The sequence below is a fragment of the Elephantulus edwardii genome, unplaced genomic scaffold, assembly GCF_000299155.1.
Source record: "Elephantulus edwardii isolate Elephantulus edwardi_28Jun2011 unplaced genomic scaffold, EleEdw1.0 scaffold00015, whole genome shotgun sequence".
Taxonomy (NCBI): Eukaryota; Metazoa; Chordata; class Mammalia; order Macroscelidea; family Macroscelididae; genus Elephantulus; species Elephantulus edwardii.
Window position 1 is genome coordinate 4,676,762 of NW_006399765.1, and position 12,366 is coordinate 4,689,127.

The window sequence follows — 12,366 nt, forward strand, 5'->3', positions numbered from 1 at the left end:
AAGCCGGGCGGCAGCTGGGAGAGGAGGCAGGCGGGTGGCGGCGGAGGCGGCAGCTGGGAGCGGCGCCACCCGGGTCTCAACCCGCTCGACCCGCAGGACCCCAGCCCTGACGCTTACTGCAACCTTGTCATCCTGGCTGTGGCTAACAGGGTGAGCCTGAGGGTGCCCAGCGCCCAGTCCCTATTCACGAGGCTCGGAAGGGGGCTCCCCAGCCTCTTCCCTTCTCCTATCGTCCAACAATCCAGGATTTCAGGCGCTGCTTGTCTGCCCACGACTCTAACCTTGGACACCTGTCACTACACTAAAACTCAAATAGTATCAAAACAGAAATCATCTAACCCTTTCCTCCAGCCCTACTCCTTCTCTAACATCGTAATCTTTGTCCTAATCCCTTTAAATCGAGTACGGCCCATGCCAGACATGGTCACTTCTCCCAAGAATCTCAAGAAGTTGATACTACAATTATCCCCACCCAATAGGGAAGGAAGGAAACTGAGACTCAAACATGAAGTAATTTAGCCAAGTTTACCAAAGACGTTTCTCTTGATAGTGCTGGCTGTCATTGGAGGCAAAAACTTCACTGCCTTCCTTGCCTTCTCTGCTTCCTCCATCCTCCAGTCACCCTTGTTTTTACTAATTTGACATTATGTGTCAAGTGCGAGCTATGTGCTAGGCATTGGGCTAGGTGCTGTGGCTATAGAGCGAATAAGACTTTTGACAGACACTTCAAGCCCTGAGACATTTAAACTCACACAGAAAGTGTGTCTTGCACTGCCATCAAATCAGTTCCAATTTATAGCCTCCCTCCATCAGGTTTTCAAGAGTCTAAATCTTAAGGAGAGGAGACTGCCAATCTTTCTCCTGACAAGTGGTGGGTTGTTTCAAACCACTGGAGATGAGAGGCCTTTTAGTGTAACACTCCACAAACCCCAATAACAGAGCTCCATTAGGAACCTTTTTATTTGATACATCAAGTCAGAACCAACTCATAGCTGACCCTCTAATGGGTTTCTTGAGGCGGTAAACCAACCACACAGGAGGAGATTGCCCATCTTTCTCCTATGGAGCAGCTGGTGGATTTGAACCGTGTATCTTTGGGTTGGCAGCACAGTTCCTTACCACTAAGCCAGCCACCAGATTTCCCTAGATATTCTCCCTAGGAACCTGGAAGAACAAAGTCGTGGTGATGGCTCTCAGGAAGGCATACTGTCTATGTTGGCTCTAGGGGAATGTCTTTCTCTCATTTCGTCTTCGGCTCTTTGGTGATCTTCATGTAGCCTGGCTCCCAACCACCATTGTAAAAGTTCAAATGAGTGGTGGGGGCTCAGGATTTACAACACACCTCTCTGAGGGACATAATTCAGTCCATAACAATGCCTGTCTAGAGGGAAAAGATGGACAGTACATCAGGAGCCCTCGTGGTGCAGTGTGGTTAAGTGGCTGTTAATCCAAATGTTGGTGGTTCAAATCCATTGGCTTCTCTGTGGGAGAAAAGTGTAGCAGTTGACTTTCATAAAGACGTACAGCCTTGGAAACCCTATGGGACAGTTCTGCTCTGTCTTACAGGGTTGCTGAGTCAGACTCCACTCAGGCAGTGGGTAAAATACATACCCTTTAGATGATGCTAGGAGACACTTTCTTATTTGACTTCCACTCTCCAGGGTTTCCTCTTTACCTCCTTGGTTACTCCTCAGCTAGCTCCTCCTCTGCACCCCTACTCCCCATCTCCCATCTCCTAAGCTTGGAGTGGGAGCTCTGATGGTATAATCTATCATGAGTTTCATGTTAACCCCAAAGGCTGTTTGTCTCCAGTGGTTTGAATCCACCCATGGCTCTGATGTAAAAAAGATGAGCACTTTTCTCTCAGTGGATGGTCTCTTTGGAGTCAGAACAGACTCAATCAACAGCAGTGAGGTTTTGTAGTCTAAGTAAGATTGGAGTAGCCCATCTTAGTTCCTAGTCATCTTCTCACTTACATCTGTAAAAGCAGTGTTGTTGTTGTTATGTGCCATCGAGTCGTTTCCAACTCATAGCGACCTTATGCACAACAGCCCTAAACCCTGCTCTATCCTGTGCCAACCGCACCGCCCCTGACACACCCATCCCGATTACCCCAGTCACCAAATCAGTCCATCTCATAGAGGGTCTTCCCCTCCTGCGCTGTCCCTCCACCCTCCCAAGCATGATGTCCCTCTCCAAGGACCCGTCCCTCCTGGCAACATGTCCAAAGTATGTCAGACGAAGCCCCAGAATCCTTGCCTCCAAGGAGTAGCTTGGTTTAATCCTCTCCAAGATGAATCTGTTTGTTTTCCTGGCAGTCCATGGTACATTCAGTACCCTTCTCCAGCACCACAGCTCAAAAGCATCCACTCTCCTTCTGTCCTCCCTAGTCATTGTCCAACTCTCTGATGCATAACAAGCGATTGCAAATACCATGGCCTGTATCAGGTGCACCTTAGTCTCCAGAGAGACACTGTTGCTCCTGAATACCTTTGAGAGGTCCCTAACAGCAGACTTTCCCATCGCGATACGCTTTTTGATTTCCTGACTGCTGGTACCAAGAGTGTTGACTGTGGAGCCGAGCAAACTGAAGCTGTGAACGAACTCCAAAAATTGTACCTCTTGTCATATCTTCCCTCAGGATTTCCGCAGGTCTAGTGACTGAAACCTGAGCTCCTGATTCCTCCCCCAAAACCTCTCCTCCCTGTCTCCTCCCTCCATTCACAGCCACGCTGGCCTTCCGTTGCTAAGACCAGAGCCTTGGAGTCATCGTTCTTGCTTCCTTTATCTATCCCCAAATCCATAGGTGCTCTGTCAGGAAATTTTGTTGCTCACTTTTTAAAACTATACCAAAACCCATCTACTTATCCCCAACCCTCCACTGTCCCTGTCCTGGTCTTTACCCTTTTATCTGGGTTGCGTAGCTCTGCCTCACTGCCTTCAGCCTGCTCCCCACACACATTGTGTCACCACTTGGAACCTCCCAGTGGCTCCTACTTGGCTCAGAATAAAATGAGCATCCTTACCATGCTGGGCAGGCTCCTCCTGTGCCATTTACCGCCTAGGAAAACCTGCTGGAGCATCAGCCATGGGTTGGTTCCACCTCAATGGCACCCAAAAACCAGGTGAAAGAGCTCTGGTGGCCTAGTGGTAAGAAGCCCTGCCGCAGTCCCAAAGGCATGTAGTTCAAACCCACGAGCTTCTGTGAATGGAGAAAGACCGGCAGTCTCTTCCCAGGTGGTTTACTGCCTCTGAACACCTGCTGAAGAGTCAGCCATGCATCAGTCTTGACTTGTCACACAACAATCATGTAAAAAGAGAGCCTGGGAAGCTTTGTGGTAAGGAGTTGTGTTGCCTGCACATGGTTCAAATCTCCCAGCTGCTCTGAGGGAGAGATGGACAATCTTCTTCCTTGTGATTTATAAGCTCTGAAACCCTGCTGAAGGGTGAGCTATGAGTCAGTTCTGACTCGACAGTACATAAACACCACCACCTACTCCATGTAAAGGCTTTACCCACGCCAGCCACCCTGCTCTATACCCCCATCCCAACCCCATCTCTATTTATTCCTACCTTTATTCACCCCACTCCAGCCACTCACCTCCAGGTGAGATGCAAGAGAGCTGTGCCTTCGAGGTGCTTCCCGGTTATGCTGCTGGGACCCAGGACAGCTCCAGGCACATGATAGGTGCTCAAAACTCACAGGAGTAGATTAAATGAATGACTATGATATCATTCTATCTTGGGAAAGGGCCAGAGAAACATGTAGGTTGCAGTGATGAAGACTAAGAGAAAGGATGTGTTGTTGAGAAGGAAAGTAAGGTGGTGATGTTTAAGCTGAGATATGGAGGAGGCAGCAGGGTGTCAGAAAAGGGAGTTCTGAACAAGGGAACGGCATGCTGTGCCGTGTGAAGACTGTGAGGTCTTCAGGGTACAGACTTTATCTAATTCACCCCTGAGCCCCCAGACCCAAGTGATAATCAGACATCAGGACTAAACAGAGTTTATGGAAGAAATGCTTCCTGGGGTTTCGGAGCCACTGACCTCCTATCCGAGGCCTTGTGGTCCCAGGAGAGTACAGGAGTTAGAGCCAAAAACCTAGATGTCAATATCCGCTGACGCCTGGAACCTACTGATGGAGCCTGAACTCTACACCTCAGTTTCCTTCACTTTGAAATGGGGATCCTGCCTGCCCTGTCCATCTTACAGAGCTGTAAATAGCAATCCTTTTAAACCACTTGTTAACCTCCACAGTCCCAAAATGCCTTTGCTGAATTACATTTACATCCTAGGCTTTTTAGAGTTCAGAAGAACAGATGACCACATAAAGTTGCTGTCCTTACCAATTATTGCCTGTCTATGCCTCTTGTGCAAAGATTTAAGAAGCCAAGTCCTCTTCAAACTGGAAATAACAAATTTCCACCCAAGAACTTAAATTCTTTCCTTCTATTGGAGACTGGTGGTTATGTGTGCATCTTGCTTCTATTTTTGCCAGAAAACTATCTAAATATAGCAGCCAGGGGCATGAATTACACTAAACCTAAAATTCTGATACATTTAATCTTTCCTCTTAAGAGTCTCAACTAATCACTTCAACTTTTGGACCTCAGCTTCCATGCCTTTAAGTTAGGACTTGTTTTAGATATGTCTCAGTATGGTTGTTGAATTGTTCAGAAATTCGGGGCACATCTAGACTGGAGCCAGCATTGTCTATAAAGGGGCACAAGAAGGCACATGCCATTGTAATTTTGATGGAAGATATCCTTAACATTGGCTTAAAGGAGGCCTTAGGTGTATCTGTGATTTAGAAGCACTGATACAGGCCTGAGTTTTCTCTCCTCCCTCCCTCTCTGGACCAGGACGCTGCAGAGGAATCCTGTGCCCTTATCTGTCAGGTGTTCCAGATCATCTATGGGGACCAGAGCATTGAGTGTGTGGACCGGGCTGGCTACCACTACACGTCTACACCCGAAAGGCCGTGGCTCTGCAGCCGCAGTGAGTAACAGAGCCCCAGCTGCCCCTCCCGTGAAACATCTCAAGAGCAGGGATGTCCCAACACCGAGGGCAGATCAGGGTACTGATCCCTCCTAGAACCAGTTACTGTCAAATTGACTCCGATTCCTGGTGACGCCAGGTGTGTCTGAGTAGACGTGGGTTCCATAGAGACTTTAATGGCTGACTTTTGGGAAGTAGATTGCCACACCTTTCTTCTGCTGCACCTCTGGGGAGATCTGAATCCCTGTCCTTCTGCTTAGCAGCTGAGCACAGTAATCATACGCACCCCCCAGGGACGTCGCTACAATGCCTCAACCCTAGCTTCTTCCTAGAAGTTCACGTTTCCAAATTCTGAGTGAACCCCAGAGCTGACATTTCCTCTCTTGTTTGTGATGTCCTTGCTCTGCAGAAATCTAACTGTGTGTACTATCTGCTTCTTGAGCGGTCAGCCTCCTTCACACTGGTTAAAACCAAGATTTTCAGGTGATCCTCAAGTACAGTCAAGGTTGAGAGGAGAATAGAGGCACTTATTGACCACCAACTGTATACCAAACACAGTCCCAATGTGCCAAGTCTTATGTCATCCTTATAGTAAGCTCACTTATTCTGACCATCGCTGAATCCTCCAGCATGGGACTGGATACATCACAGATGCTGAAGAAGTGTGTTTTGAATCGATGTAAGAACCCTCTGAGGCCGTATAATTTCAGTTTTACTGATGAGGGCATAAATCTCAGCATAGCTAATGAACTTGCCCAAGGTCACACAGTTGTTAAGTGGCAAAGCCAGGATTCAAACCCAGGTTTTTCTGATTCTAAAGCACTCATCTCCTGGCTCTTGGCTGTTTGGTGAATCTCCTTTGCCACAGCACCCCCATGTGGTCGCTGTTGGAATAGATCCAGCCCATATAAAATAAAATATAAAAATCCTTGCTCCTGGAGGCACTTCTCTGCCTGGGAGCTGTGCTTGTTGGGAACCTGGGATTTTCACGGGGGTGCTAGGTACATAAGTGAGGTGAGTCAAGAGACATTTCCGCAAATTCATGCGACCCGTGATGTGTCAGATGCAGTGATCACCAGTATAGTGATGATCAATAGTAGATGGGATCCCTACCCTCACACTCAAGGTGGGTCAGCAAAAAGCCAAACAGTGGCATAAATCAGTAAGTCACCACACACTGTGCTACGAGAACACATAAGGAGGAAGTAGCCTTTGGGGAATCAGTAGTGCCATGAACCTGACCTTGACCAGAGACCCAAATTAAATGAGAGGGCAAGGCCAGGAACAGAACCACCTGTCAGTAGACAGGTCCTTAGAGACGTTTAATTCCTTCATCCTCATAAAAATTCTTTATTGCCTTGTCTCACACACAGTTTACACAATATTCTCTCACTATAGCCCAGACCGCCCAGGTAGGTGGGATTGTCCAAGCTGGAGAAGTTAGGGAGCAGGAGAGGAGAGTTGCCGTCGGTCACCTGTGCTTTGGTGGCAGGGGCAGGCTGGATTCCAGGGTGAGTGAGCCTGGGGCCTCAGGAAGCTGAGGATGCTGGCTGGCCCTTGTGTGCCCCCCACCCCCAACATCCCCTTGTCTGCTGCCCCAGGTGAGAGCTTCCACACGGACGGAACTTACGCCTATGATGCCGACTTCAGCTGCTGCAGCTCCTTGTATGTGCCACACATCCTGGGGACCCCACTCTCTCTCCGATCCAACACAGGGTCCCTCTTCCAGGCAATGTTGGGCCTTCTGTGGGTGGGAGGCAGCGACCCCACCCTGGTTTATGCTGGGATAGTGCTTATGGCAGAAGTTGAACTGAGCTCTCTCCTGTCTGGTGAACTCACAGGCTCCAGACCGCCTGCTGGAGGCCCTGGGACAACCAGACCCAGAAATGGTCCCACTGTCACCTGCTAGCTCTCTCCTATTTATATGGACACACATTAGGGGGCTAGAGCAGGAAAGAGCCTGTCATGTGGGAGGCATGAATGTGGTGGGTTAAGAGTCTCAAGAGGCCTTGCCTGGTATGTGGAAAGACTTGACGAGTTAGCTGAGCAAAAGGTAGGAGAGAAACTCTGCATACAGAGGGGGGACAGCATGTGCAAAGGCCCGGTGGTGAGAAGTTGCTAGAAGCATAAGAAGGTAAAGGAGAAGGCAGATGTCTGGAGTCTAAAGAGCAAGTGGAAATGGTAAGGGATGAGGCTGGAGAGCTGGGCAGTGGCCAGGTCTGGTGAGAGGCCTTGATGTCTGGGAGGCCACAGGTCCCAGGCATTGGTGGCTGCGCCCTTCTACCTTCAGCCTGCCCCAGGGAGAGGAGCTTGAAGAAGGCCACTAAGTGCCGGTTCCTTTCCATCTGTCCCTGCAGCAATGGCTCCCAGGACACCTTTGAAGCTTGTTACAGTGGCACATCCACGCCTTCCTTCCACGGCTCGCACTGCAGCAGCAGCGACCACAGCGGCCTTGGCCTTGAGCAGCTGCAGGATTACATGGTCACGGTGAGCCAGGGACAGGTGGTGCCAACAGGGCAGACATAGGTTCAAAGGCTGGAGAGATCATGAGACATTCCAGAAAATAGTCCTGAGCATAATTGAAGCATAAGATCTCAGCACACAGGGCAGGTGATGAGATTAGGTGAGTAAACTGAAGCCAGGTGGTGGTACACGGCTTTTACTAATGGCAGCTAGCATTAATTGAGTGCTTGCTGTATACTAGGTACATCTTTCATATATCATCTCTTTGAATCCTTTAAAGTAACCCAAAGAGATTCTGTCACTGTCTTCACTTTGCAGATGAAGAAACCAAGGGTCAGGGAGGTTGTCACTTTCCCAAGATCACGTGAATGAAGAGGCTAAGATTTTAATTTAGGCATTTAGAGCCCAAAGGGTTGGCTATCCCCTGGGTAGACCACAGAAGAGTCTTCAGAGGAGGGGTGGACCAGAAGTGCCCCTGGGTGTTACAGTAGGAGTTACCCCCTTGGCATTGTCACCCTCCCTGGCCACAGTTGAGGAGTAAGCTGGGGCCCCCTGAGATCCAGCAGTTTGCCATGCTGCTGCGGGAGTACCGCCTGGGGCTGCCCATCCAGGACTACTGTGCGGGCCTGCTGAAGCTGTACGGAGACCGGCGCAAGTTCCTCCTGCTGGGTGAGCCCCTGCCTTCCCGATGGCTAGCCACGGCCCTCTGCACCTTCCCATGTCAGGCCCTGTGATGGGAGCCTTTCCTCCAACCTGGGAGCTCCAGGGGCAGCTGGGAAGACCCAGGGATGAGGGAGCAAGGAACTTGGATGCAGTCACAGAGCCGAGAAGAGTAACAGAGTACTGTGTAGTCATTTCATCTTCACGATAAAGCTGAGGGAGGGAGTGTTTCTCCCCATCTTACCCAGGAGGAAACAGGCTCAGGTTCTTGTCCAAGGTCGCAAAGCTAGTCTCATTGCCACTGTTGGGTCACTTCTGACTCACAGTTGACCCTCCAGATCTGTATATTACACACAGGTAGAGATTGCCTGTCTCTCTCCGTCTGAGCTGCTGCTGGATTTGAAACCCCAGCAAAGCACCACTTTTGGGTTAGCACAGCACTGCAGACTAAGCCACCAGGGCTGTCTCACATCTCTAATAAGGAGGATTAATCACAAAACTAGTAAGTTGGCATGGATTTGGCAGTTACCGTGTGCCAAGATTGAATGCTTTCATCATATCATTGGATGCTCACGATTATAAGAAGTAGATAGATATTACTTACCCCCATTTTACAGATGAGGAAACTGAGGCTCAGAGACATGAAGTAAGGTGCCCAAGACACATAGCTAGTGAGTAAGGATGGCATTCAATGGGACACTCAGATGCCAGGCATCTTGTTATTTAATCCTCCCATCCCTTCTGGGGAAACATACCGTTTATCGCAATTATTTTTTATTTTGAGATTTTAATGAAAGTTTATAGAGAACTTGGATTTCCATTCATTCATTGTTGCACAAAATATAGAACACTTCACGTATTTGCGTGTCATCCTTGCACAGGGGCCATGCTAATCGTTCCAATTTTAGTATTTGTGCTGCCGAAGCGAGCACTTTTCTCAGTTTGTAAAAGCACAGAGCAATCATTTAATGAAGGTCACACAGCTAATAAATAGAAATATAGCAAGAAGCAAGCAGCAGCTAGCATGTTACACGGGCATTTCTGTCTCCTCAGCATGATGCCACCCTCTGCCTAAAATAGAAGGAATTTCTAGAGTTACAGCCCACCGGCAGCGGGCGGGAGAGGCTAGAATTGAACTCAGGTCTCCAGGGAGAGTGGACCCTCTGTGGGAGCGCAAGAGGCTGAGGGCTGAGGACTCAGCCTGCCCTGCGCCCCACAGGGATGCGCCCCTTCATCCCGGATCAGGACATTGGCTACTTCGAGAGCTTCATAGAGGGCGTGGGCATCCGCAAGGGCGGCATCCTCACCGACAGCTTTGGCCGCATCAAGCGCAGCATGAGCTCCACTTCGGCTTCTGCTGTGCGCAGCTACGATGGCGCCGCCCAGCAGCCCGAGGCGCAGGCCTTCCACCGGCTGCTGGCCGACATCACCCACGACATCGAGGCGCTGGCTCCGGACGACGACGAGGAAGGCGAAGATGAGGACGCTCCAGGCGGGATCGATGCAGCTGAAGACAACTATCTGTAGGCGATGCCCACGCGACCCTCTGGCCTCGCTCCCTTCTTGCTCCCCAGGCCCTGTCCCCAGGGTCCCTCCACTTGCAGCAGGTCCGCGTGCATTCTGGTCCATGCAGTACCGAGAATGGCCTCCAGGAGGCGAGCGAAGCTGAACACTGACGTCCGATTCCCTCGCGCTGGTTCAGCCGGCCTCTGCCCGAGGGTGACAGGGTCCAGCTTTGTGTCAGTGACTGCAGCCTTCTGGAAGCGGAGCGAGGTGCCGAAAGCGGGCTCCACCTAATGGGCATGGTCTCGAGTTGAGAACGACTCATCGTGGCCCTATGAACAGCAGATCTGAATCCTGGCCTGTCCTGGGCTATTCTTAACATCTTTTGATACTCTTGAGCCCATTGCTGCAGTCATTGTGCCAGTCTACCTCGTTGGAGGTCTTCATCTCCTTCACTGACCCTCCACACTTCCAAGCATAATAACCTTTTCCAAAGAATAGCTTCTTTTAGCAACCTGTGAGAGACTTTGCTTCCTTGCCTCCAAGGAGCATTCCAGCTGCACCTTTTCCAAGACGTAATTGTTCTTTTCGTGCCACGTGATGGTAGACTGAAGAAAGAATTCCAGACCTAAGAGCATTAAGTCTTATTTTGCATACTAGAAAACCTAGATTCGAAGGAGAGGGAACATTTGAGGGAATCTGCTGATTGCCTGTTAGGTAGTTAAGTTAGGTAGTTATTAAGGGCTTTCAAGGCCCTACCTGGCGGAGTCTCCCTCCCCCTAGTGGCAGGAGTTGGATCAACGCTTTGGAGCCGAGGTTTTCCAGCCCTGAGCCTGAGGAGGGTGACTCCTGATCCTGGTTCTGAGACAAGTTACTTCGACTTTTGAAGATCTGTAATGTGAAGCCAGACAGGCCGCGGGCTCGTGTGTGGCCATGTCCCCCTTCCTCTGTGCCTTTCACTTCCACATCTATCCTGCCTCCCAGAGTGGTTGTGGGAATGAATGAGTGGAGACTGAGACCCCAGTGTGGAGTCTGGCATTTAACAGGTGCTCAATAAATGGTATTTCCTTCCACGTCTGACACTGGGACTCAGTTTACCTTTCTTGACTGTGTGCAAGGCGATGGGAACTGTGGTGGAGGGAAGGGAGGTGAAGAAAACCCTCACAATGCTCAGAGTTTGGGGAAAGGGTTCGAGACTCGCCCCCTCGAAGCTCTGTAGTAACCTGTTTTGTGCTCAAGCCCCCACAGACAGCCGTGGAGGGGAGTCTGGCCTCATCAATCAAAGAAGAGGCAGAGGAGACAGACAAAGACAATGCTCAGGGAAGGGACACGGCCTGAAGAAGGCTCAGAGGCTTAAAGGAAGGAAGCCTGCGAAGAAGTCAGAGAGGGACACACTCTACCTATTGTGACCAGTCAGAGAGTAAATTCTGACTCGTCACCCTGTGGGACAGACTAGACCCGCCTCACAGTTTCCACAGCTGTAATCTTTTACAGAAGCAGACAGCCACATCTTCCTCCTATGAATCGGCTGGGAAGTTAACCTTCCAGTTAGGTCTAACCTCTCTATCAGACCTCACAGAAGAGCTGAAATTTACTTGTAAACCCTTTTAGATAGAGCCTTCCATGGCCAGACATGATGTAGGTGCTAGTCACCGACTTTAGAGTGATAGGCTTCAGGTCCAGAGAGTTGCATGCTTTACACTCATTTTGTGGGACAATACCTACCATCATCAATGCATTCAAGTATCTTCTGATATTTTATCAGCAATCCCCACGTCCTCACACCTTCGGAGTCATAAGCACCCACTCATTTGCACTGGTATATCCCTGGATGGAAAGTACCCATGTTTTGTGTATATTTCCCCACTAGATAATTGGTGTTGTAAAAGGCTCACCCTCTGTTGCTCCTTTTTCTTTCACTCTATGATGTTTTTAAGATCTAGGCCTGCTGCAGTAGGCGCATCTTTCTTACGTCCAACTGCTGCAAACCTTCCACGCTGAGCTTACATGAAATTTTGTTTACTCCCCCAGGTATAGACACCTAGGTTACTTTCAACAACCTCTTCCCAAAACAGCATTGCAGTGAACATATTTTTTTTTTTTAAATCAGTCTATAAAAGGGCTTTCCCTTAATTTGGAGAGAGTTATTATTTATACAACTATCAAGTAGAAGCTGTATAATGTTCTTTCTTCATTGACATGGTTCTCATTGTTAAAGAAAATTCCCTCGTACACGTAGATTACTTCCGCTTTCTCTCTCTATATTCTGTGGTGTTTGTGATGAACATCTTTGTACCTGAGTTATGTGAATGTTTCTTGGTACCTAACAGAGGGAGTGCCAGACAACAGTACGTCCATGCTTTACATCTCAGACTGGCTCTACCAGCAGCTTGTGAAGGACCTTGCATCCTTCTTTAACATTTACACCCTCTGACGTCATCCTTTTTGCTGACCAATTAGGTGTGAGGTAGCATCTCAGTGCCTTAGTTTGCATTTCTCTGTTAATCCTCATCCACAACTTCCTCCTATACTCATCTGGCAGTTCGGACTCCTCTCCTGAAGATTACTCATTTCTATCCTTCACCCATTTTCTTGTTCATTTGACAGTTTATAAAGTGTGTTGTTGTTGTTGTTATGTGCCGTCGAGTCACCTGCGACTCATAGCGACCCTTTGTACAACAGCCCTAAACTCCGCTCTGTCCTGTACCAATCGCACTGTCACTGACACTCCCATCCCAATTATCC

The 12,366-nt window shown here is 49.2% G+C and overlaps 1 protein-coding gene across 1 annotated transcript in view; it reads left to right on the top strand.

Annotated features, from left to right (window-relative positions):
* Positions 1–9,645, top strand: part of CCM2L (cerebral cavernous malformation 2-like) — a 22,145-nt gene extending 12,500 nt beyond the window's left edge. Inside the window, exons 6-11 of the mRNA XM_006881687.1 lie at positions 4–150; positions 4,860–4,995; positions 6,597–6,741; positions 7,353–7,482; positions 7,989–8,127; positions 9,338–9,645. Coding sequence (XP_006881749.1) covers positions 4–150; positions 4,860–4,995; positions 6,597–6,741; positions 7,353–7,482; positions 7,989–8,127; positions 9,338–9,645 — 1,005 coding nt within the window. The remainder of the gene's footprint in view (positions 1–3; positions 151–4,859; positions 4,996–6,596; positions 6,742–7,352; positions 7,483–7,988; positions 8,128–9,337) is intronic.
* The last annotated feature ends 2,721 nt before the right edge of the window (positions 9,646–12,366 follow it).